At 48.2% G+C, this 26,736-nt stretch overlaps 1 protein-coding gene across 1 annotated transcript in view; it reads left to right on the forward strand.

Annotated features, from left to right (window-relative positions):
- Positions 1 to 26,736, forward strand: part of LOC138498335 (fibrocystin-L-like) — a 94,757-nt gene that overhangs the window by 42,145 nt on the left and 25,876 nt on the right. The window contains exon 5 of the mRNA XM_069622134.1: positions 11,735 to 11,787. Within this exon, the coding sequence (XP_069478235.1) occupies positions 11,735 to 11,787 (53 nt within the window). The remainder of the gene's footprint in view (positions 1 to 11,734; positions 11,788 to 26,736) is intronic.

Genomic DNA, 26,736 nt, shown 5'->3' on the forward strand with positions numbered 1-26,736 from the left:
TTCCGCTACCACTGAAATTTCGTCCAGTTCTGTGCGGTATCACGCTGAGCGTGCTGTTTGATTCCCATGTTAGTTTCGTGTTGTGTGATAAGAAACTTTGCAAGGTTTTTTTTTTATATGTGCTAGCTTCAAACAGTGATAGGTTCATGCAGCATCACAAAAAAACATTGTGCAAGTCTTTTTTCGATCCATGCTAAATTTGTGACACGAGAAACTTTGTGCAGGTCTTTTTTTGATCTGTACTAGTTTTGTGCAGTAGCACGAGAAACTTTCTGTGGGTCTTTTTGGATCCATGTTAGTTTTGTGAAGTGGCACGAGAGACTTTGCACAGTTTTCCACGATCCGTGCTAGTATCGTGCAGTGAATCGAGAAACTTTGCACAAGCTTATTTTAGATCCGTGCTAGTTTTGCGTCGCGGCACGTGAAACATTGCACCGATCTTTTGAACCGTGCTAGGTTCACGCAGCGGCACGAGAAACCTCGCCCAGCTTTTTGTTTGATTTGTACTTGGTTTGCACAACGACACAAGAAACTTTGTGCCGCTGTTTTCGATTCCTGCTAGGTTTGCACAGCAGCATGAGAAACTTCACACCACTCTTTTCGATACGGAGGTGTGACAGAACAGCGGATTGCGGTGAAATGGATCAAAATTCTACAGATTTCGCTTCTGCTCCGGGCGGAACAGAATTTGACAGTTTTGCCCAGCCCGTCATTAAATCATCCTTACGGAGGGAACTATTGAGTCACCTCTTTGTCTTTTGTTAGACTTGAAAGAACCTTTTGAACAATTTTGCTTTGCACCTGCCAGCTTCCTTGTATTGCATTGTCTTCTTTATGGGATTAGGTGAGTGTCGTAGGCTCTTGATCCAGCGCAGAAGTAGCACGAACTCCTTCCTCCCCTTAGCAGTTTTGGCGCCTGGGACTTAATGCACACAGGAAACCGCAACCACCACGGGGAAAGAGGGTTAGGGTCCACGGGTTGGATAGGTGTGGGGTTGTAGGATCACCGGGTAGAGGTTAAGGGAGGAGTTATGGTTAGGTAGGGGTTAGGGGAAAGACATGCTCCTGATCTCTTGATGCTTGGTTGGTCACTCTAAACACCTTTGATCAATACATCCTTGCATGCACTCATGAGCATCACAACAATCATACACTGTCTTACTGCACTGCGTAGGGTGATATGCTTAGCTTATTATTAACACCGATTCATAAGCTAGCTCCAAGCATTGCTTACTTCAGCAATGGCTCCGTTAGTTGACACTTACTTCAGTGTCAATTACACTGTGTTACTTCAGCATTGGCTCCGTTAGTTGACACTTACTTCAGTGTCAATTACACTGTGTTACAGCCCACAGCCCACCCCATGCATTAGGAACACCCATACAGCACAATCTGGGTTTGTACTGGTCCAGTACCAGGCAGTTAGTGACACAAAACGTAATCCCAAAGAAACTGTGAAAAAACTTAGCTTCGGTACTTGTCCGATGTCCGGTTTTGCCTGCGGGCCCCCCCTGCGGTGCCTTGGAAACCGTGAGCTGCGTCTGTCAAATGAGAAGGAATTAGTGCGTGCGTTCACGTAGCTTGTTTCTACCACAGATAGGCTCGCACACAATTCCACATGCGGTTAGTAATTATCATGCGCCTGATCCCCAGAATGGCATGTAAGTCTCCTGCAGTGAACCGGTGCCTCCCCAGGCCAATTCTCCCCGAGGCTTCATGCAGTTAGCGGTTCAGAACTGTTAAAGTACTTATCTTTGATGCCGCGGGGCCGCGGCGATGTAGTCTGGGCGAGGGATGGCCCCGCGTAGGAGTTGTGCCTTTTCGGAGCTCCGCGTAGGAGTTGCGCACTCTCGAAGCTCTGCAGGATGCGTCCGCCCGTGAGGAAAGTCGAGCGCGAACAGGGTTTCGGGGCTTGCGCATGCGCGAACCCGTCTCGCGCATGCGCGATAACTGGGGCGTTGTCCGCACGGGTTGCAGGCCCTGCGTGCCAGTCCCTGAGTGTGCTGCTCCCGAGGCTGCTGGGAGTTGTAGTCTTCGGGTCTTCGTTTGCTCCTGATGCCGTTTTGGTCCAGTAGATGCCACTCTTCCCCACCTGATATTCCTACAAGAGGGACAGAGATGGCATCTACTGGATAAATAGGCCCCCACACTGGTGGCTGCTACACTTGGCCCCTGCTGGGCTCTGACAGTACATCCCCTCCCCGCAGAAGGACCTGGCTTCTTCGGGTAATTACGGTGATACAACCGCAAGAGACGAGGAGCATGTACATTAGAAGCTGGTTCCCAAGACCTTTCTTCGGGGCCATACCCAACCCAATCAATGAAATAATATAATTGTCCGCCCCTTTTTCGGGAATTGAGGATAGCTTGCACCTCGTATTCTGGATACCCTTCTACTAGAACCGGGGAAGGTCGTGTCATTCGAATGTGGGGTGCTGCGGGTTTTAGAAGGGCAACATGGAACACTGGGTGTATTTTCATATGGGCTGGTAATTGTAATTTCATGGCCACTGGATTTACGACTTGTGTGATGCGAAAAGGACCAATAAAACGGGGCTTGAACTTTCGTGATCCTGGTAGTTTCAGATGTCGAGTTGATAGCCATACTTTGTCTCCGACCCTGTAGGTAGGGCATGCTCGTCTTTTTAAATCAGCATATTTCTTACTAGTGCCTTTTGCTGTGAGTAGGTGTTGGTGTACCTTCTTCCATGTCTGTGTTAGTAACTCTACCCGTGCTTGTACTGATGGTACGGTGTTCAGGGTGGTCTGAGGGATAGTGGGTTGGATGTGCGGATTAAATCCGTAGGTGGTATGAAAGGGCGAGAATCCTGTGGAGGTATGTTGTGAGTTATTGTATGCTATCTCGGCCATCCAGAGAACTTCCACCCAAACACCCTCTGTACTATGAGTATAACACCTGAGATACTGCTCCAGGGTCTGGTTCAAGCGTTCTGTTTGTCCGTCAGTTTCGGGATGGTAGCTGCTAGACATTTGTAAAGTAACTCCCACCTTTTTACAAAATAGTTTCCAGAATTGGGAAGTAAACTGTGTTCCCCTATCTGACACAATGTGCTGAGGTATTCCATGTAAGCGAACTATGTGCTGCAGGAACATGTCCACCAATTCACTCGCAGTTGGGAGTCCTTTACTAGGAATAAAATGGGCCAATTTAGAAAAAGAGTCGACCACTACAAGTATGACTGTGTAACCCTGGTCGGGAGGCAATTCCACTATAAAGTCCATAGAGATGGTGTTCCAAGGTTGTGTAGGTGTGGGCAAAGGGCGCAGAAAACCCATTGGTTTCCGATGATCAGTTTTACTTCGTGCGCACACTTCACATTGTTGCACATACGTCCGCGTGTCTCTAAGAAGACCGGGCCACCAATAATGTCGTTGCAGTAATTCTTGAGTTTTGTTCACCCCCGGATGTCCGGCCAGGGGGGAATCGTGACACCATTTCAAGGCTTGGGTTCGCAAAGCAGCTGAGGGAAGATACACGGAGGTTCCGTGATAAGGTATACCGTCCTTTAAATACTGTTCCTTTCTTGGATCCTTCCATTGAAGTAGGTCCTGAGCTGACATTGCCTCTCCGATCTGCTCAAACAATCCATTCGTTATGCTTGCTGCAATTTTTTCAGCCGCTATGATGGGTTTCGCTTGTTCTTCCGGACATATCAAGGCATGGTCTTCGGGGTACCTTGATAGCATATCTGCTTTTTTGTTTTCAAGCCTTGATCTGTAGGTGACTACGAAGTCATAATCTGCAAAATACATAGCCCATTGTAGCTGGCGTGGGGTTAAAGCACGTGCAGATTTGAGAAATTGAAGGTTACGATGGTCGGTCAACACCGTGATGGTATGTCGTGCCCCAAGTAGGTAATGACGCCACTCTGCAAACGCGGCTCGAATGGCTAGTAGCTCCCGGTCTGCTATTGTATAATTTTGTTCTGCGGGATTTAATTTCCTGGAGTAATAGGCCACTGGATGCAAGTGACCCGTTGAATCTCGTTGGGACAAAATAGCCCCCAGCGCATAACTGGAAGCGTCTGTTTCTACAGTAAAAGGTTGCGTGGGGTTGGGATGTAGCAAAATAGGTGCCGACGTGAATGCTTCTTTCAATAGGTTAAAACTGTGATCAGCCTCTGGCCCCCAAGCAAATGACTTTCCCTTTTTCAGCAGTTCGGTAATGTCTAACACTTTTTTTGCAAAGTCCTGAATGAAGCGTCGATAAAAGTTTGCGAATCCTAAGACGGCTTGGACTTCCTTGACGCTTGTAGGGGCTGGCCAGTCCAGGATCGCTTGTACTTTTCGATTGTCCATTTTTACTCCTTGTGGGGATAGAATGAATCCTAGAAACTCAACGATGTTACTGTGGAAGCTACATTTCTCGAGTTTGGCATATAAATTGTGTTCCCTTAGACGTTGTAACACCGTTCTGACGTGTTGCACATGTTCCTCCTCAGTGGATGAATAAATGAGGATGTCGTCTATATATACCACTACGAAACGGTCGAGGAGACCGCGAAGGACTTCATCCAGGAAATGCTGGAAGGCGGCGGGTGCGTTGCAGAGGCCGAATGGCATGACCTGATATTCATATAAGCCAAACTTTGTTCTAAACGCGGTCTTCCATTCGTCCCCTTCACGCACCCGCACCAGATGGTACGCCCCTCTAAGATCCAGCTTGGTGTAGATGGTTGCTCCCCGCACTTGATCTAACAGGACTGGGATTAGGGGCAATGGGTAACGATTTTTTATTGTCACTTTGTTGACTGCGCGATAATCTATACAAGTCCTAAGTTCTCCGGATTTCTTCGGCACGAAGAATAGTGGTGATGAAACAGGTGAGGTGGAGTGCCGTATGAACCCACTTTGCAAGTTAGTATTTATGTATTCTTCCAGGTGTTTGTTCTCCGCCTCAGTTAAGGGGTAAATCCGACTACACGGTAGTGTTGCTCCGGGTTCTAAATCAATCCTGCAATCAAAGGAGCGATGTAGGGGTAGTGTCTCTGCCGCAGCCTTACTAAAAACATCCCGAAAGTCGGTATATGCCGAGGGAAGTTCCGCCAAGTCTTCTGTACCTGACCGTTGTGTTGTACCCAATACACGTACAGGTCTCCCTTTATCCTTAACACAACGCCGTTCACAATGCTCAGAGGTGAATGCGACTGTTCCACGTGTCCAATCTATGGCAGGATTATGTAGGGTCAACCAAGGCAAACCTAGAATAAAACCGAACTGTGGAGCAGCTATAACATCAAAGGTGAGAATTTCACTATGGCCTTGTATATCCAATACTGCTTCCTCTGTGTGTTGGGTCACCGGTCCTGATTTCAATGGTGACCCATCCACAGCGCAAACTGGTTCCCGATTTTCCTTCCGACGTAGGGGTAGATTTAAGGCCTGCGCATAATTGGCATCTACGAAATTGCCTGTGGCTCCGGAATCCACCATTAGAGTGATCGCCTGATTCTTGAAACGGGTTTTTAAAAGTCCTGTCACCGTGACATGAGAGCTGTGGATATGGGTCGCATTAGCCAAGACATGAGAAGGGGCGTCAACAAGGCTCAGGCTCGACAGATCCACCCCATTCACTGACGAGCGCTGGCGTTTCCCTGCAGTATACTTCCTTTAGGTTTAGTACCACATTCCTTCCCACAATACATGCAGAGTTTCTCCCGTCTCCGCTTTTCCCTTTCTTCCTTGGTAATGGGGCCTCTAATGGTACCAATCTGCATGGGTTCAGGTTCTGATGCCTTGTCGCTTTTCCCCATAGTTGGAAACTTTTGATGATCTAACCTGGGAAGTACTCCCTGTTTGCTTTCCCATCTTTTTTTATCCTGACGTCGCTCTCCTTGTCTGTGATCCAGACGCAGTGCTAAGTCTATCATTCCAGTACAGGTATCTGGCTGGGGATCGACCTGTGCTATGAGATCTTTTAGGTCATCCCTTAAGCCTTGATAGAAAAGGGCTAACCTTTTTTCATGTGGCCATTCAGCCTCCACCAGTAACCGATTAAAGGAGGTCACGTAGGTAATCAGCTCCTTGTTGCCCTGTCGCAGCATCAACAATTCCTTGTCTCGCACTAGAGAAGCTGCTTTGCGGTTAAAGATCTTGCCAAACTCTTCCTGAAAACCACTCCAGTCATACAGCACTGCATCGTCTTTTTGGACCAGGGGTGTTGCCCAGGCTGCTGCATCCCCCGTGAGATAGGAAATAACAAAAGCCGTCCTGGACTGATCTGAACGGAACACAGCGGCCTTGGTTAAAAAGTGTAACTGGCATTGTGTCATAAAGGTCGTGTACTTGTGTGGATCCCCCCCATAACGCTCAGGAGTAGCTAATGGCACTGGAGTTTCAGTAGTGACATGTACCTTCACGGGAGTATGGGCCCCCTCAGGCAAAGGAACCCCCTGGGCAGCCAGACCCCGAACCTGAGTGGAGAGATTAAAGTAGTCCTGGCGAGTGGCCGCTAATTCAGCCTTGAGTTCGTGCAGAGCTTGGGCTATATCTTCCATAATGGCGGCTAAGTTCGTGCTACCTGGGCGCTTAGAATACGTGGGTTCGCGCTTCTGTCGTAGGCTCTTGATCCAGCGCAGAAGTAGCACGAACTCCTTCCTCCCCTTAGCAGTTTTGGCGCCTGGGACTTAATGCACACAGGAAACCGCAACCACCATGGGGAAAGAGGGTTAGGGTCCACGGGTTGGATAGGTGTGGGGTTGTAGGATCACCGGGTAGAGGTTAAGGGAGGAGTTATGGTTAGGTAGGGGTTAGGGGAAAGACATGCTCCTGATCTCTTGATGCTTGGTTGGTCACTCTAAACACCTTTGATCAATACATCCTTGCATGCACTCATGAGCATCACAACAATCATACACTGTCTTACTGCACTGCGTAGGGTGATATGCTTAGCTTATTATTAACACCGATTCATAAGCTAGCTCCAAGCATTGCTTACTTCAGCAATGGCTCCGTTAGTTGACACTTACTTCAGTGTCAATTACACTGTGTTACTTCAGCATTGGCTCCGTTAGTTGACACTTACTTCAGTGTCAATTACACTGTGTTACAGCCCACAGCCCACCCCATGCATTAGGAACACCCATACAGCACAATCTGGGTTTGTACTGGTCCAGTACCAGGCAGTTAGTGACACAAAACGTAATCCCAAAGAAACTGTGAAAAAACTTAGCTTCGGTACTTGTCCGATGTCCGGTTTTGCCTGCGGGCCCCCCCAGCGGTGCTTTGGAAACCGTGAGCTGCGTCTGTCAAATGAGAAGGAATTAGTGCGTGCGTTCACGTAGCTTGTTTCTACCACAGATAGGCTCGCACACAATTCCACATGCGGTTAGTAATTATCATGCGCCTGATCCCCAGAATGGCATGTAAGTCTCCTGCAGTGAACCGGTGCCTCCCCGGGCCAATTCTCCCCGAGGCTTCATGCAGTTAGCGGTTCGGAACTGTTAAAGTACTTATCTTTGATGCCGCGGGGCCGCGGCGATGTAGTCTGGGCGAGGGATGGCCCCGCGTAGGAGTTGTGCCTTTTCGGAGCTCCGCGTAGGAGTTGCGCACTCTCGGAGCTCTGCAGGATGCGTCCGCCCGTGAGGAAAGTCGAGCGCGAACAGGGTTTCGGGGCTTGCGCATGCGCGAACCCGTCTCGCGCATGCGCGATAACTGGGGCGTTGTCCGCACGGGTTGCAGTTGATATTCCTACAAGAGGGACAGAGATGGCATCTACTGGATAAATAGGCCCCCACACTGGTGGCTGCTACACTTGGCCCCTGCTGGGCTCTGACAGTGAGACTGAACATTTCTTTGACTGACAGACACCCTTTAAGCAACAGTGAAATACTGTTTTCTATTTTTGACAGAGATTGGCCTTTTCCACACATTGTACCTGTCACTTCGGGCCAACATTGACCTGACATCTTGTTTATTGAGTTTTGCCACCCTGCTGATACATTGGGCCTCCATACGACTCTAGCAGTAGCCGCGCAGGTAAAAACGGCAGGCTGCCGCAGGAGTCGTGTTTTTTTCCGGCACCTGACTTTAGGGAATAACCGGGGCATTACAGCCCTGGCGGTCCCTGAAGCCAGGCGCCGGAAAATGGCGGGCGAGGCAGCACCTGCCCGCAGTACACGGAGTGTGCCGGTCCGTTAACAACAGTGCCGGTAGCTTACTGGCACCATTGTTACCAGACTGGCATTCTCATAATAAGGCCCATTGTATATAAATGTTACTGAAAACGCTTAAAACATACTTGGTGTCTGAGCCTCAGTTCATGCTACATATATCGCCACGAAAAACATGAAAAAGAGTCCTGTAAAAATAGAACGAGTTCTTTAAAATATAAACAACAAAGTCTTAACAAATATACCAAAAGAGTCTTTATAAAGTGCATTTTAAACTATATACAAAATAAATTACTTGGAAGATATTGGTACAGCCAGCATGGAACTGTATGGGCACAGCTAGCTTGAAAATGTTTTTTATACTGGCATATATTGTTGTGAAAAACATGAAAATATGTTGGAAAATGTTCCCGTCCACTGTTGATGATTTGCATCAATTGGATTTTTTCATGTGTTAACCTACCAAACCGACTGCAAACTGTCCGGCATTTTGCTCAATTTTTCACAGAAAGTGTGCTGTGTAATGCACAATTTTAACACATTATTCAAAAACTTTCTCAGGGGAGAACCCCAGTGAACACCTTTTAGTTGGTTCAGGCACCCTCACTATGCTCGAGACCCCTAACTAGTCCCCTGGGGATCTGTCAGACAGGTGGCCAGGACACGGCCTTTGCTTTTGGATCCAGTTCCTGGGGGTGGACCAGTGAGGGAGAATCACCTGGATGGGGGGTCCTCGGGGAGTGGGAGTGGGACACTGACGGATGAGACGCGGTATTCCCCTTCTTTTGACACCTTTTCTCCATCCTACCATGTAGGACATTCAAAACCACACCCCCCTCCTTTTCCGATACAAACACTTTTGCACGACACATCAGACAATGGACTAACACCAGAGCCGTTTACCTGACATGTCCCAATACAGTGCTCAGGCAGAGTCAGGGAATTGATGAACACCACACACACCTGACAGCCTTTTCCCTTCCCCACGGGGATAAAAGGTGGAGCAACAGAGCATAGTACGAGCACGGCTGACAGCACGACGGGACGGCTAACCAGACGTGGCAGTTCAAGAGAAGGAGAAAGACGGCAGGAAGCAAGAGGGTGGCGAGGAGAGAAGCAACCTTGCCCTTTTCATCCCAGGCCCGCTGAACCTTCATGGAAGAAAGTTTAAGACTGCGAACAATAGTACAAGTGTCTTGCAGCAGATGTCAACGTTACACAGAGCATGTCCATGCTAATAAGTGGGAGTGAGGGAGGCTCCTGCTACCGTGATACCTGCCTTGATGCCATTTACGAAGAAAGCCAAACAGTTCATCACAGCTGGTGAGTCGAGGGGAGAGTCGATATGAACCGGGCTGTGGTGAATGAAAGTTGCCAAGTGGCAAGTTGAACTAAGTTCAAGGAACTGTAAAAGTGTTGAGGGGTGACCAGCTGCAGAGAGAACTGGCACCATGTGTGTGTTTCTCTGAGAGACTCTGGTCGATCCCCTATTGAGTGAAACTACAGAACCCAGAAGGCTGTAGAAAAGCCGCCGAAAGAGGTGAAAGTGGCCACACAGGAGGTCTAGCAAAATCCCTGTACAATCGAAAGACTTGGATCTACAAACACGAGAAAGTAAAAGAAGTGAATCCTGCATGGTGAAAGTTAGAGGGAAGTGAATCCCGTGAACATTGAGAGTAAATGTGCATGAGAAATCAGCAAGAGTGAACCCAGAAGAGGGGTGCTAAAGAGACAGGGGCAAAGTCTAAAGTCCCGAGAAACAGGGTGTTGACAAAGGTAACACGGCCAAGGGAATTTCATCGGAACTGTTTAAAAAGACATTGAAAGTTGTGAGCGAAGGGTCTGCATCCGGAAGAGGGGGAACCAGGGGTGACGTCGTCACCCAAAGTGAAATGTTAAAGAGAACTTTGTGTTTGTTTTGTTTATTGGATATATCAGGCCCTCGAAGGCAAGAAACATTCGAGAGGAACGAGACTTGGTCATCGACAGTCCTGATTGCTGCCATTGGAACTGTTAACTTGTGCTGGGAAAGCTCGAGTGTGTGTTGTGCTCCAGATTTGCATCTTACCCCGTGCACAAAAGAATACTTCTTTCTTTTCCCGAAAACTACCCCACACCATTTTTGTATGAGTTGCGAGGTTTGCCAATAGTTTTCTTAATATAGGTCTTTATTATTTGACATGACGCCACCAGGACTGCCTTATTTTCATTTGATGATCGACGCTTGCTTACATTTTAGATTAAGGTTTAGATTGGGCGTTTTTCCAACCTGCATACAGTTTAAATAAACACCCATGAACGGTGATCACTTGTGTCTGTCTTTACTGTTGTCACCATGAGTTTCCCACAGGGAGCCAGGTACCGTCCCTTTGTTTCCACACTAGGTGATTAAAAATCATAATTAGATCTTTCACCCAGTGCTGTCCGTGAGTATCCCTGCAGCAGCATGATCATCATTGACACTGCGCACTGCGCATGCGTGGTGGTCTCGGCTGGGCCCGAGTGTGGCGTGCCTCGTCCTTTGTTTAGGAGGTTGGGGGAGCCTTGTGCTTTGTTTAGGAGGTTGGGGAGGCCTAAGCGTGGCTGACAGGGGGCCCCCAAATTTTGTGTTACGCCACTGGCAAATACACTTTGCAGGTTGCTTTTACAATAGATTCCTATGGGATCTGCCTGGCCCTGAACAGGCGCAAATCCCAGGGATCCCATAGGAATCAATTTGTTGTACGCCTGCATCATAATCTCATGTTGGCGTACAGCGACATGCACTAATGAGACGAGGAAGAATGCACAAATCATCTCCATCTGATCAGTGCCGGAAAATGTGGTGGGGTGTTAACGCCTTCATTAAACACCCCAACTCATTTAAAAGGAGGCTGTTGGTGTTTTAGTTAAGCACATAATAGATAGAAGAAATGTGCCGGCACCTCAGCCAGATGACTTGGGATAGCACAGCTACTATAATGCAATTGATATGAGATTATCAACCTCATTTTGTACTAAATGGTAATTGGGGGGAGGGGACCCCAGCATGAAAGGTTAAACCATCAGAACGCAGATGGGGAGAAGGAAAGAGTAAAAAAGGCGTAAACTTGCTTTTACGCTTTTCATTTTCCCCTCCATTTCGGTGAAAAAGCTAATACGCTTTTCAGGCGGCGTTTATTAATAGATTCCTATGGAACCCGCCTGGTATTGACCAGGTGCTAAAACGGAGTTTGAATTCCATGGGAATCCATTTGTTTTACTCCTACATGAAAATTTCATGCAAAAAATAAAATGAAGTGCTCACACAAGATGTGATGAGCCCATCAGAGATCGTATATCCTGCGTTCCCCTTCTGCACGAAAATGGGGCAGAGCAGGACATGGAGGCCTAAATTCATTACGTCATGCATTTAGGTCTCTATTTCCTGTTCTGCCCATTTAAAATGAGTGCGTATATGTTGCCTGATACATGTTAGAAGTGTAATTTAAAGATCAACCCTATTGATGCAAAATGTGTGCCTTTGTTGACTTCTTGATAAAAGTTTGGGGAGCATGTCAAACTCGACTGCCCCAAATCAAACACGCTTAACTCGTTTCTCATTTGTATGTTTTGTTCTTTAGATATGGACTTAGCACTGACACGGTTACCTGCAAAATGTCTGGCTCCTATGTCGGTAAGAAGTACTTTTATGATAATTCTATAGATATAGTACTGGCCTTTCAGAAGACAACTGAAAACTTTCCTATTCATTGACTCTGTGCTGGCCTCATAGTTAACAGCTGAACTTCATTCCTGCCAACAACTATGTGCCTGGCTTGAACTGCAACTACATCCCCTGCTCCCCTCTCCCTGCCACCCCCTCCCGGCTCCCCCTCGCTTAACAAGCGCCTTGATGCCTGAGGGTTTTGCGCACTCTAAAAATGCCAAAATAAATAAATAACTAGATAACAGTTTTCTATATCACTGATATGATTTGGCAAGTAACATATATAAAAATAAACAGCAGTACAAACAATTCATGCTGAATTACAGCAAGATTGCGCAAGGCAACAGAACTGAATAAACATGGCAGTGTTACTTACACTTGTGGGTATGTGGGGGTGGACATGGGTACCTCTGCTAGATGCTTTGAGAGGTGCGGGAGCTTCGGGTGGGTGGGGTGCAAGTGCCTGACTCTTGTTCTGTGGGGGCGGGGGTTTGGTAGGGAGAGTTGTCATGAATGGTTGATTTCCCTTACCTACTGAGTCCCTCAGCAGCTTTGCTGGATTTATAGGATTTATTTTTTCACCTGGTAAGAGTGTGAGCCTTTCTTTCCCACTCTTACATGTGCTTTGCTATGTGTGTTTCTACTTTTTGTGTGATCTTGGGCACTGGAGCCTCACCTACTCCAGGGCACCATATTTTTCATGTGTGTTTATGTTTATGTTTATTGTCACACAGCACCTTCAGTGCAGTGACACACGGTTGTCGTTTAGACTTCCCACCGACTCTATTTTCTGGGGCTGACTACAGTCCCCCAGAAAAGGGTAAAGTTGCCATTAACTTTACCTTAGTCACTTTAAACCACAGACCCAGTACACCCCATCTTCCATGGAGTATTGGAAAGGGTTAATTCCTATCCCTTTTTGTCTGTGCCTCTTGGGACATTGTTTTGCTTCCTTTACATTAAGACGTGGCTGATGGCAGTGGTATCTACCCTAACATTTCTACCGCAATTTTTTTACATAAATGTGGTAATGTTTTAGGCCATTATTAGCCTCAAACATAAACCCGCTTGACCAAATACATTTTATTTTGGCTCCGGCCGGGTTTATTCACCATTTCTTTTTGTTAAAGCCTTTCTCATGTTTTACTCTGCACGCCAAACCAGGTTTGGTCCCTTTGTTCATCGCCTTTTTGCGGGCTGCCACACAGAAGCCCTCCTTTAGGTGCCTGAGAGTCTGGGTAGGCAGGATGTGAGGGAGGGGTTTTAGGACCCCTGCCATGGGTTACCTTGGCAACCCAAGTCGCACTCCTGTCTGATTGGCTAATGGGACTGGCCTTGCCAAGCCTGCTACCCTGCTGTATGATTGACAGCCAGGCTGTATGAATGGGGGGAAACTGCATAAAAAGCAGGTCTCTGGGACTGGAAGAGCAGAGTCGCCACTGGAACGAAAGAACCAACAAGGAACTGGAAGAAGAGGACCCCTACAATGACTGAACCACCCGGTGAAGCCCTGCTGCAGGTCCGAATCTCCAGAATACAACGACAGTGAAGATCCTCCAGGACACTTCTTCCCTTGAGCTGGTGGGACCAACCAGTTCACCCAAACCTCAAGCCAGGACCCCTCCTCTGGTCGAATTCGCTGTACAGAGCTACAGTGGGCTGGATAGCCAGGAAGGTCGGACCCTGCTTGGGTTTTAAAGAGCGCACCTTTTATAAATTGCTTTGATCTGCTGCTGGTTTCTTCCCTGGGTAGTGCAGTACCCTCCGGTCTTCCTACTTCTGATCAGTCCGACAGTCCCCTCAGGAACCGTGAGCCTGCAGGAACTACCAGGAACTTCTGCCTCAGCTACAGCTCCCTCTCCGTTTTAAGGTACTGTGCAAATCCGGTTGTGCGTTTCGTTCAGCCACGGTGAAAGTGTTTGAAATCTTTCTCCAACCAGAGGGCTTGTCCTTCTCTTCTCTTTGAACTAACTTTTCTACCAACCAACCTCGTCCGGAACCGCGCCACAAACTTTACCGCGGACTACCCTGAACTTTGTTTTCTTGAGCAAAAGACTTTTGAACCATTGACTTTGGCACTAAGCCTTTTCTGTCTGATTTTACCATTGTAGTCTCTCTTGTTCGCTTGCCCTGAGTACTTACCTGTTGGTGTGGATCCATTTCTGTTAACTTTTGTCTTTCCCTCCCTTTTAAATTTCTGGAGTGACATTTTGCTCCCACTTCATTTTGTGACCTTAACTTGTCTGGAATTTAAGGGAAGTGGTGTGGTGTATTACGAGTGTGATTTTTAGACTGCTTATAATAGTGTAATCTTATACAACTCAAGAGTGAAATAAATGTATATTCTTTTACTTGAAAACCTTGAGTCAGTGTTTGCCTGAATCATAGTAATTGATGTCCTTTGTGTAACTATTTGATACTGCTCACTCACTCTTGAGATAAGTCTGGCTGCTCCGCTACTGCTACCACTTTAACTGTGTAGTACAGGCTTGTACCAACGGTGAAATTGTACTGTCACTTGTAGTCTTAATTGTGTGTGGTGTTCCCAAAGGGTACTGCATATAATTCTGCATAACACTGCAGAAGCTTTGTACGTAGAGATGTTACAGTGGTCGCCCACTAGCAAAATCACACTTTCCGCAGGCGAACAAAGGAGCAATACACATAACATAAAAAATTAAGGAAAACCCTCATCGTTAAGAACATTGGTTTTGTAAAGAAAGGAGATATGCATAGGGATCAAAAAAGGTCTCATCGTTATTCCCAAAAGTATGGTTGTATGTGCATAATGGTTTTTATATGAGATACATCTAGCTGTGAAGCAACAGAGCGCTGCACAAAAAGTAGTTACAGTAATAGGTTTCAAATATATGGATACTATTAGAAGGCTTACATATTAAGGTTAGAAGGCTCCAGAGGGAGGGGACTTAGAGTGTTGCTGGGTCCCAGCATTAGCATTAGCAATCCCATCACTTGGCTACTTCTGCTATGAGTGAAGCCGCAAAGGGGATCCATTTTAGTCCAACAGATGTACACAAAGGTACTAAATAATGAAATGACGGTCCTCTCACATGTGTCCTGCCTTTTTCTATGCCATCTTGTACTGGCTTTATCAATGTAACTTTGTAAAAGGAATTGCTTTATTTCCATTTCATTCAAATGTAAAAACCTGAAACATGTAAGGAAGATTGCAAGCATTATATTGTCTGGCATCTGGGGGGCGTGGCCTGAGCCCATGTGGTGAGGCTGTGAATTTACAGAGCTCCATCGTGATCCTTACTTGATCCTGCTACTCGGCGGTAATAGGTAAATCTAACCGCATGCAAGGACATCAACCTGCAGGGTATAACAGCGTCCTGCTGGGAGGCGTTGTCCTGACCTAAATCAGACTGGTTTGCTGGAGAACAAGCGGCTGGAAAACTGGCCCATGAGGAGGAAGATGGCGGCCAGAGCGGCGTCACAGTGAGAAGGAGGAGGAGGGGCGCAGACACTGCCGCGCTGCACTCCACACCTTCCGTGGCCTGTCTGCTAAGTAATTCTCTGGGGTGTCCACTACTGGGGGATACCTAGGTTGCTGGCTGGTTCATGAAAATCGCATGCCGGACGGAGGTATATGCTGTGCCTTCGCCTGTGCGCTGTCCTGCCTGCAGAGCTGGCGGGCTGGTGCCGGCGGATGCCTGAACGGAGAGGCGGCGAGCAGATATGCACAGCTGACTGGGCGCTTATCTTCTGGCGAGGATCGAATTGGGACCTGTAGCGGGGCGAGGGCATGCCGGCTGACGCCCAGTGCTTGAGCAGCGGCCCGGGTAAGAGCGACTTGTGACAGCCACTTTCCTTGAAAGACCTGACGTGCCGTAGCAGGCACGGCAGGGGACTGAAATAATACTGCTACGCTGCAGACCTGCCTGATGTGGAATTAGAGTTCTCCCCCCATATGAACCCACTCCACCTGAATTACCCCTGGTGATTGGAGCTGGCGGCAGCGTTATCAAGGCCCTCGCTGTGACCCATAACAAGCTATGTAAGTGTTGAACGTTAGCTGGAGACCTGGCACCTGGCAGTGCAGCGGGCATTGCACCTTCCTCATGCTGAGACTGCAAGTGATGTGAGTGGGATCCAGGTAGTAGCAGGACACCTGTGGTGTGGTTGATGGGTGGTACTGATCCTGCACACCTGCTCTGTATGAAAGACAAGTAAGGTAGGAGCGGGACTGCTTCTACTCTGTTGCGACGACTGGGCCTCTGGGTAGCACACGTATTGCGTGCTTGGTGTGAGGCGAGTGCTGTTTATAAGACTGAGGGCCTGGACGTGTGTGGGCCTGGGGCCCTGGACTGGTCATAAGGTGAAGGCACCTGATCGTGCTGACAAAGGGCGTACAGGTGCAGGGAAGAGGTGTGCGCACAGTGAGATTTCACAGACTTCCCCAGCAGCCGCTTGAGGTGGTAGATATGCAGAGCGGGAGGTTGGACTGGGGGAACACCTGGCTATCATGTGACTGGCAATCTCTGGAGTCTTGGATGTTAGGATCTGTCACTCACGGCTATCAGCACCCCAGATACTGGGAGGAGTGGACTCACTTTCGCTTATGGCAAGCAACAGACCTGATGGCAAACATTGATCTCCTGATCTCTGACCAGCTGATGCCTATAGTATAGCACCTTGAGAATGGAGAAGGAAGTGTTGCATTGTGACGGAGCTAATATTCAATTGTTACACTGCTGAGTATACCCTGCGCTGACCAAGATACGATTCTAGTCACTGCTGGCTGCTGTGCTACAATTGCTGGGTCAGTGGGAGCATGCATAGCAGTCCACGTGGGGGCTGGAGACTGCACTGGGTGGCCCTCTTGTCTGGTGGTTCCTGGAATTCCTGTTGCTGCCGGCTGAGCGCCTGGATTTCTGCTGAAGCCTGAATCCACGTTTGCTTTGACCTCACTTGGAATAATGTCCCAGACTAAGGGTAAAAGTAAAGCCACAATTATCTACTTGTTTGCTTATACGGGTAAGTCCTGTGAACTCTCAAACAGTGCACCGGCAATGCAAACAGAGGCATGTGTATCTGGAGCAGGCTCACAGGAATATCTGGTACTGGATGCAATAGCTGCGCTGAGATCCTCATTAGAGACGAAAATAGATGAGGTCAAGGTAGACATTCAGTAGTTACGACAGGATGTGCGACAACTAGCCGAAAGAGTTACGACGGCTGAGAAGGAGCTGAAGGAAACGAGAGACTCTACAAAGGACCTAGAGACTCGGGTTCAGGATCTGGAGAGAAGGAACACTGCTTTGGAGTTGCGGGCTGAGGATGCCGAAGGGAGGGCCAGACAAAACAATGAACGGCTGCTTGGTCTTCCAGAGGGCTTCGAGAGTTCAAACCCTACTCAGTATGTTGAGAACTTATTACTGCAGGAAGCAGGACCTGGGAACTTATCGCAAGGTTTTGCGGTTGAGCGTGCTCACCGCTTGCTACAGAAGCGGCACCCACTGGGCTGTCATCACAGACCTGTCATTGTAAAAATATTGAACTTCTGTGATAGGGAGGTGATATTGAAACACTCCAGGGAAGGCATTTAGATCCACAGAGACAACTCTAAAGTCACCATATACCCAGACTACACACCGGAGGTGCAGAGGGCCGGTCAAGGCGAGACTCAGTCACCTCAATACTACATACCTGCTCATATATCCTGCAAGGCTCAAATTAATTTATAAAGGCAGGGCACACTTTGTTGAAACACCTGAAGCTGCTGACATGTAGTTGGAACACAACAATTTTGCTAGCAGAGACGAACCTAACACTTGATCCCATGTGTGCCATTATTGAGATAGGTCACATGAGTTTGGAAGTTGCGATACCCGGGCATCCCACGTAGCATTAACTGATGTAAAGAACCACCTGGGAAAAGAGGGGCGTGGGATTTGCGACTATGGCCTGATGGTCACCCTCTAGAATGGTGCACCTGATACATTTGATTCTAAGACTCTTGTTGTGCTGTGTGTGATATGCGAAATCTATGTCTGTCTGAACAAATAACCTTGCATACGATGGGGGCAACGTTTGATTACCCACTAATGGCCTTGTTGGAACGCTCTACGCGTAGGTGGGTGGCTGGCCCTTTGCTAGCACCCATTGCCCGACACATGGTGGCCTGGATAGGCCCTAATAATACGGGTATGACCGAGCACTGTACACACCGTGCAGTAGCTGGGCGAGTAATATTGTTTGGTTTGTTGTGTTATTGGTTTTATGTCCTCCACGCTTTCTGGTTCGTATGCTATTCATAAGGTTTAACTGGTCGGGTGGGAGCTGGGTTGTGAAGCATTGAAGGCGGACGCAGGATCTCAGGTCTATTATGAAAGGGCGGGAGGTGTTGATGACGTTGTGCACAGGCGGGTAGGCAGATACCTAGAATATGGCCCCCATTAAAGTATTAACCTGGAACGTGTGTGGGTTAGGACATGTAATTACATAGGAATAGGGTGAAATCTTTCCTGACACGTAAGATATCCATTTCCCTGCTTCAGGAGACCCACTTAACGACCGAGGAACTGGAGAGGGTCCGTGAGCTCTGGGGGGGATGGGTATGGGGTGCCATACTCTAAATATGCTAGAGGAGTGTTCACTTGGATAAATGAAACTTTGCCGTTCCAGCTGCTGGAGATGGAGGCAGACAAGGAAGGGAGGTACCTCATCTTGTGGGGTTACATTGACCACATTGAGGTGTGCATAGTTAACTCTTATTTCCCGAATCATGGCATTCCATCCCACGTTCACACATTTTGTTACCGGGTGACACATCATAGGAAGTGCTTCTTCTTATGGGGAGGTGATTGTAATTGTGTTAGGGATCCAGTGCTTGACAGATCCTCTATTCCCCAGAGAGGTCCGTCGTCTGCCTCTACTGCACATAATGTGGCACTGACCAACCTGGATCTAGTGGATGTATGGAGAGAACTGAACCCTGAGGGTAGGGGTTACTCCTACTATTCTTTACCACATGCCCTGCACATCAGGATTGATTACATCTTTGTTGAACGATGTCAGATGGCTGATATGTGTGGGGCTGAGTATTTGGGGAGAACAAAATCAGACCACTCCCCTCTGGTGGTTGCTTGGAATCTAGGGAGCCTAAGACCCCCCCATTCCGATGTGGCATATGCCAACGGATGCACTGATTGACCAAGTCTTTAGAGACAAGTTGCAGACGACACTAGTAGAGTTTCTACGACATAATGTGGGCAGCGTTAAGGAGTGGGGCACTGTGTGGGAAGCCCTGAAGGTGGTGGTCAGGAGAGATGTAATAGCTAGTGCTGGGGGTATCAGAAGAACGCTGAGGGTGGAACTGGAAACTCTAGAAGATGAGATCCGAGGCCCAGAATGTGGGTCTGCAATCGAGTGAAGAGAAGCTGGCTAAAACCCAGTACCGCTGCCTTGAGGCGCTTGAAAGGTTATACAAATTCGATGATGTTTCAAGAACCACCAGAGCACATGCTAAGCGGGATAGGCCGGGAAGGCTGTTATCGCGGCTGTGTGAGCAGGAACACCCCAGGCACCTGACCACTGCGTTGCGTGAGGAAGATGGGAGTATATGCAGGACACAATCTGGACTCAACAATATTTTTGCTAGGTTTTACTCCCAGCTGTACAGTCATGAAGAGCAGGTTCCCCAAGAGGATCTAATGGAGACCCTCTCGCTTATGGCGCTTCCCAAGCTAGAGAACGCACAGCAGGCCACATTAGTCCAACCCATCACTGTAGAAGAAGTGCGTGATGCGATTGCTTCACTTGCTATAAGCAGAATTCTGGGAAGTGATGGACTTCCACCTGAATTTTACAAAACATATAACTCGACACTAGTCCGTGTTTCTCAAAGTCTTTGAGGGAGCCTACACTAATGGTGCACTCCCGGCAAGCATGCGGGAAACCCTGGTGGTCCCGATACCTAAACCAGGGAGCCCACGGATAAATGAGAATCGTATCGGCCCCTGTCAATGCTCAGTAATGATATGAAAGTATTGACAATGATATTGGCGGGGCGGCTCCGCAGAGTGATTGCGGCCTGATACATAGCGACCAGACAGGTTTTATTCCAGGCCAAAGCACCACCCTGAATTTGCGCCGACTGCAACACATGATTGCACAGACCAATGAATGCCCTGACCAGTGCGTGATAGTATCGCTAGATGTGATTAACCTTTAAACTGCTAAGGACGAGTATGCTCGTCCCTTTTTGCATATACTTCAATAATAGCCTGCCACTTAAGGGGTTAAAGCCTTTGATTCACTTTATTGGGAATGGCTGTTTGCAGCACTGCAGGGATTTGGGTTCGGTGAACAGTTTATAAGATGGGTGAGGATCCTATACACATCGCCGACTGCCAGCGTCAAATCTGGGAGGCAGGTGTCAGTGGTGTGGGACATTCGAGGGGAACGCAACAGGGATGCCCGCTATCACCCATGCTGTATGTACTGGTGCTAGAGCCCCTAGTGGTCTACATAGGCCAAGAATTTCTAGAGGCCGGCATTTGGGTTGGTGGCACTAGACACTTAATATCATTGTATGCCGTCGACCTCCTGCTGTATATAGGAGAGCCGCAACACAACCTACCAATAATCATGAAAGTATTGGACAACTTTGCTAAATTGTCCAGGATATCTTTTAATAGAGAGAAGTCTTGCATTTTTCCATTGGCAGAACTTCGTGGGGTCGAGGCTGAGGCTCTGGGGCTCTGGTGGCAAGTGGGTGCCTTCCGATCCTTAGGTGTACACATCATGCACACGCCTGAAGGCATACACACACGCAACACAGTTGGGTGATACAAGGGTTGAGAAGGTCAATGTCCTTTTGGTCTAGGCTCCCACTTTCGCGGATGGGATGGTAGTGATTATAAAGATGATTGTTCTGCCTAGATTCTTGTACTTCTTTACCATTATCCACCACTATATAAATGTCTCCTTCTTCCGCTTACTGGACTCTCTGGTGTGGGGTTTCCTGTGGGGCCCATCTCGTCATAGGATTTCCCTAGCAAAGCTGAGCTTACCATATAAGGAGGGCGGTGTGCAGCTCCAGAATCTGGAATGTTACTACTTGGCGGCACAACTTAGTTATGTGACGAAATGGCTGTCAGATGAGGTTACATCTGAGTCGCTACTGCTACAGCAGCTGGTGGCCCCTGCCCGCCTCTGAGAAGTGATATGGCTACCATTGAATTGCCTGGACACTATACCCTTACTAATCAGCTTGGGCAGGAAGGTGTGGCATAGAGAAATTATTGAAGATAGACTGCCCTTACTCGCCCGATGTACCAATAGTGGTGGATGTATGCAGGAACAGAGATCCAATGTACCGATAGTGGCGGATGTATGCAGGAACAGAGATGAACGCAGTGGCATGATGTTGGGAGGGCTGAGGAGCCTCTACCTGGGGCGACATGTTCAAAAATGGTAAATTTAAAGAACTGGACACTATAATTGAGCAAACTGGACTTCCTGGTGGGAAGTTCCTGTGATATATGAGAATAACGGGGTGGCTAAACAAAAACGGTCTGGGTGGTCGGAGATACCAGTGGCAACGGTGCTGTTGGTCTTAATGTATTCTCTTGAGGATGGCTGGCGACCGGTGTCTAGACTGTATTGGATAGACCTAATCCCTGGAGTTCCAAGCTAAAAACATGCTGGGAACCAGACCTAGGAGCAAAGATTGGGGAGAAGGAGTGGGAACGTATTCTCAGGTTTCCCAAGGGTGTGTCCAGGAATGCCTGCTTCAATTTGTTCCAAATAAATGTGCTTCACTGCACCTATATGACACCTAGTAAAGTGGCCAAATTTAATAAAGGTGAACAGTAAACCTGTCCCTGGTGTCGGAGTGATGGGGCCGATCTGATACACATGTTTCGGCGTTGTGCTACGGTGCAGGGTCTTTGGTCCTGGGTTGAGCAGGCATGTAGGAAGGCTGGGGTCACAAGATATTCCTGGAATCCATTGGAGTGCCTGCTATATGCATACCCGAGAAATAGTAAACACAAGCACATCATTAATTTTATGGATATGGCATGTATCCTTGTTAAGCGTTGCATTGCCATGTCCTGAAAGTTGGCTGGGGGTCCATAATATTCACGCTGGCTTAGGGACTTTGAAACTTGGGCTGAGGCGGAGACCAGAGTGTGGGCCAGGTCGGCACAGAACCTAGACGCGGCTTCGGGTGGAACTTATGAGTCATGGAAGCAGTTGGTATGGGATATGTTTCACCCCTTAGATGATAAGCCACTTACTTTCTTTTTTTGCCTTATCGCCAGCTCTAATAATCCAACACTCCCAGACTGAGTGGAATCTGGTTACCATGGCCCTGCTATGTAGGATTGGTATATTGTTGGTATTTGCCCCGGACATGACCACAGAGCGGATACCACTAAGACCCAGTTGACATGCGTGGAGAACTGTTGTTAAGTTGTTTGACTTGATTGTTTTGCTTGCTTATTTTGACAGTATCCAACAAGTAAGCAAAATGCATACCTGTAACTAATGCACAATTATTTTTTTACCACTAATTGCTTACTATAAACACATTTGAAAATAAATGATGTTGTCTGGCATCTGTGACAAAGCATTCAAAGCAGTGGCAGCAAGACAATGCCCTGTAATATAGCGCAGGTCAGTGGCTGCTCATTAGAACTGTATTTTTACACTGGTGTGATAGCGCAGCAAGTAATGCATTTGCCTTGGATATGTGGTGAGGTTCAGCAATGATAAGTGTGACACAGGTAAGGGACAGGCTTGAAACATGGTTTGCTCTGTGTTAAATCAGGAAAGGGGTTATGCCAAATGACTACAGGAACAAGAGGGGCATCTAATAAAACTGTGTTGGGATTGAGCAACACAAAGTGGGGTTTTCTAGGTTCACCAACACAAAATCATAAAGTGTATATCCTATTTATATTCCTTGCCCATTTAAGGGCACGTTATCCTGCAAAGCAATGGGCCAATAAGTGGGCAACAATATGATCTAAAACATAATTCTATCAAACCCTTAGTCTCCGGGCTTAACATGTTTAAACCAAAATGTCCCTACTTGTGGCCAACAAAAGAGTTCCAAAGCTGATCTACAAATGTCCAACTGTATGCAACAAAAATACAAAGTTTTCCTGGAAGGATTCTTCCAGATCTTGCTCACAGTATGTACCCTTCTTTGGACTTCTTGCTCCCATGATACATCTCTAAGGCCTCTCCTAGGTCTCGGGGTCAGACTTCCCATTTATGCCCTCCTTCTGCACCTCAGGTTTCCAAACTCCACTGCACGGCTTCTTCAGCTTCTCTCGCTGTACTGTTGGAACCACCTGCCAACCTCAGGTTTTCCACATACCATATAGATCTCTCCTAGACTCTATTAAACGTTGGCATTTGGAACAGGCAATCTTGTTTCAATTCAGGGAAGGTCTCTCCCTCACTCTGGATAGATCTCTTCAAGACCATTTGTTCCGCATTCTGGATAGGTCTCTCCAAACATCTTGTTCAACATTATGGCTAGATCTCTTGCAGACTGCCCTCCACCACACTCTCAGCCCACCCCCTATCCCACTCTCAAGCCAGAAGAACCCTCAAATCACAACCCACCCCACCCTCCACCACGCTCCCACCCAACCCCCTATCCAACCATCAAGCCAGTGGAACCTGATGGCGTTCCGACCATCCTAAAACCCCTGTCTCTCCCAACCTTTATACCCGCCCACCCCCCAGCACGCCCACAACCTCTGCCCCACCAACGAACCGATCACCCACCCTCCCAGACCCACCTCATCCCGCCACCACCCCCTGCCCTTTCCTCGCGTCAACTCCCTCTCACATCCTCCACCGACCTCCTCTCTTGCCCTCCATAAAAACTGCACGTCTCACACTGGCAAGAACAGTGGCAGCATCCCCATCGCCCTCTGACCCCCCTACCCTCTCACACACCGACTGCATTAAAAACCCTGGAAAAAAGGAAACGAACATGGTCTCCTACAATCTCCCACTACTCCACGCCCCTCCTGTCTCGGCTCTGCACCTCAATCTCTCAGTCTCCACCATCACCACCCTCCCCCCTCCTCACCCTGCTTCGAACCCCTCTCCCTTGAATTTTCACCAACCGCCACATCTAGAAACCATAATCCATTACGCTTCATCCATGAATTCCCAGCCCCAAATCAGTCTTCCCAACCGACCACCATCACACACCTGTCCAACCCCATCCTCCCCACACCCACCTCCTCCGCCCGCCTACTCTTCCCCACCACCGTCGACCAACCCGCCTCTCTCACCTCCCGAATTCCGCTCACTCCCCAACACCGCCCACCCCCACCACCCCTCCAACCACCCACCCACTCCTCCCCACCACCACCCCTACAACCACCTCAACACCCCCGTACCAAATTAATATGCATCCTTTTTAACGCCCGATCTGTAGCAAAAAACAGACACAGCATCTTTGACCTCCTCGCCTCAGACAAACCAGACCTAATCTTTATCTCGGAAACCTGGCTCTCCGACAACTTTGCCCCTATCGCCCATGAAGCCTTCCCCCTGGACTACTCCCTCATCCCACTCAATCGACCATCTAGAGGAGGAGGAGTAGCAACGTTTTTAAGTCACACTTCTCCGCCTCAATCACTGACTGCCAGACTAGAATCCCCTCCTGCGAATCGCTTCTCGTCAAACTATCCTCCCCCCAACGTTCTCCCACAGCTTCCTAATCATCTACAGACCCCCTGGCTATGAAAGACATTTCTCAAGCAACCTCTGTGATTCGATAGCCACCATCCAAATAAACCATCCCACCCTCACTCTTATTGGGGACTTCAATATCTGGCTGGACATTCCCACCAACCCCATGACCCACTCGCTGGTCGACTGCCTAGATGCGCTTAACCTCTGCCTTCACATAAACGGCCCAACTCACACCAAAGGACACACCCTTGATGCCATCTTTAGCTCCCACGACCAGATATATCTAAGCCCCCCTACACCTATCATCTGGTCTGATCACTTAATTGTGCCTTTCACCATTCGCTTGCCCGCCCCCCTCCCCGTACTTGAGCCAGAACCCCCAAATCAACGCAAATGCTGGAAGAAACTAAAAATCCTCCCTGACCTAGCCGACGCGCTGCTCTAAACTCCTCCATCAACCACCACACATAACAAACCCTTAACCGTCGACTCCTTTGACTCATGGCTCAATACCTCATTAATCCCACTCACCCCCACTTGCCAATCCTCTGCTCACTGTGGCCCTTATCCCAGATGGTTTACACCAGAACTAAAGACTACAAAACAACTGTATAAATCCCTTAAATGCAAATGGCGGAAAGATAAAACCAACCTGTGTAGATCCACCCTGGCCCGGCACCATTGCCACTACAAAGCCGAAATCCAAAAAGAAAAAAAAGTCCACTAGAAATCTCGAATTCTCAACTGTGAAAGCCCCAGCAAGGAACTCCACAAAATAATTTCTGAATTCACCAAACCAACTTGTACCACCACCCAATCGACCCCATCTCAGTCCCTCTGCCACTCACTCTCTCTCCACTTCTACACCACTGCTCTCGACAGAACAAATTCTCTCAACAACAAACTGGCCCTCATGTTCCCACCACATAATACACGCGCCCCACCAGTAACCCCCCCGCCTGCCTCAGCAACTACAACCCATCCCACTTTCGACTCGTTCACACCAATATCAAGAGACCAATTTCTCAAACTTCTCTCTGCCCGGAAACCATCTGCATCCCCCCTGCCTCAATCCTCAAAGAAATATTCTCATCCACCTGTGCAGGAGAGTACGTAAGAACCATCATAAATGACTCCCTCTCCTCGGGAATCTTCCCCGACGCCTTCAAAACTGCTCATGTCAAGCCTTTTCTAAAAAAAACTTCCCTCTACGCTCTCGACCCCAAAAACTATCGCCCCATCTCAAACACCAGGTTCCTTGTTAAACTCATCGATCGAACCCCATACTCCCAACTAAATGCCTTTGTCAAATCCAACAATCTCCTAGACCCTGCACAATCAGGCTTCAGACCTCGACACTGAACAGAAACCACGCTGACCTCAATCTGGGATGATCTTAATAACACCGCAGACTCTGCAGGATGCGCTGCACTAATCCTTCTAGACCTCTCTGCCGCCTTTGACACAATCAACCACTCAATCCTCCTTGACTGCCTCCACTCCCTAGGAATCCGTGGATAGCATCCTTCCTCAACAATAGGAAACAAATGACCCGCCTCTCCACCTTTGCTTCTGCCGCCCAACCTGTCAATACCGGTGTTCCACAAGGAGCATGCCATTCAGCCCTCCTGTTCAACCTCTATATGTCCACCCTCCCAGGAATAATCCGCCTGCCAATATCCTGTGCTTTAACTACGCTGATGACACCCAATTCATCCTAAAACTCCTCAACTCAAAACCCAACTGTCAGCCCGACCTCGCAGCCTGCCTCCTCGGCATTGATCGCTGGATGACCACAAACCACCTCCTCCTGAACCTCCTAAACCCCACTAAAACTGAAATCATGGTATGTGGCAACACCAAGCTTCTCCCCCATCCTCATCATGGCCAGGGCATGTTCAGTTTCCCCTTAATGCACACTTAATTTGGTGATCAGCAAAGTATTGGATAAATATGGTAGCAGCTTCAGGTGGTGGTTCTGTGGCTTTATATGTGTTTCAGAATGTCAGTGCCTTCTTGGTTACATTGCTTTCTGTCTCTCTCTTGCTAGTAAGTGAAGGGAATGAGACTCTTGTGGTCTGTGAAATTCATGGGAGCACGACCGGACACAGAGGACTTTTTTGTGGTTCCCTCTTTAAAACCGCAAATGTTTATCAGATGGTCTGAAAGGGTTTTTTAGAAAAATTGTCTCTGTAAATAGGTGATGTCTGGAATTTC

Source organism: Ambystoma mexicanum, chromosome 5q, assembly GCF_040938575.1.
Source record: "Ambystoma mexicanum isolate Mex_15411 chromosome 5q, UKY_AmexF1_1, whole genome shotgun sequence".
NCBI classification, from domain to species: domain Eukaryota; kingdom Metazoa; phylum Chordata; class Amphibia; order Caudata; family Ambystomatidae; genus Ambystoma; species Ambystoma mexicanum.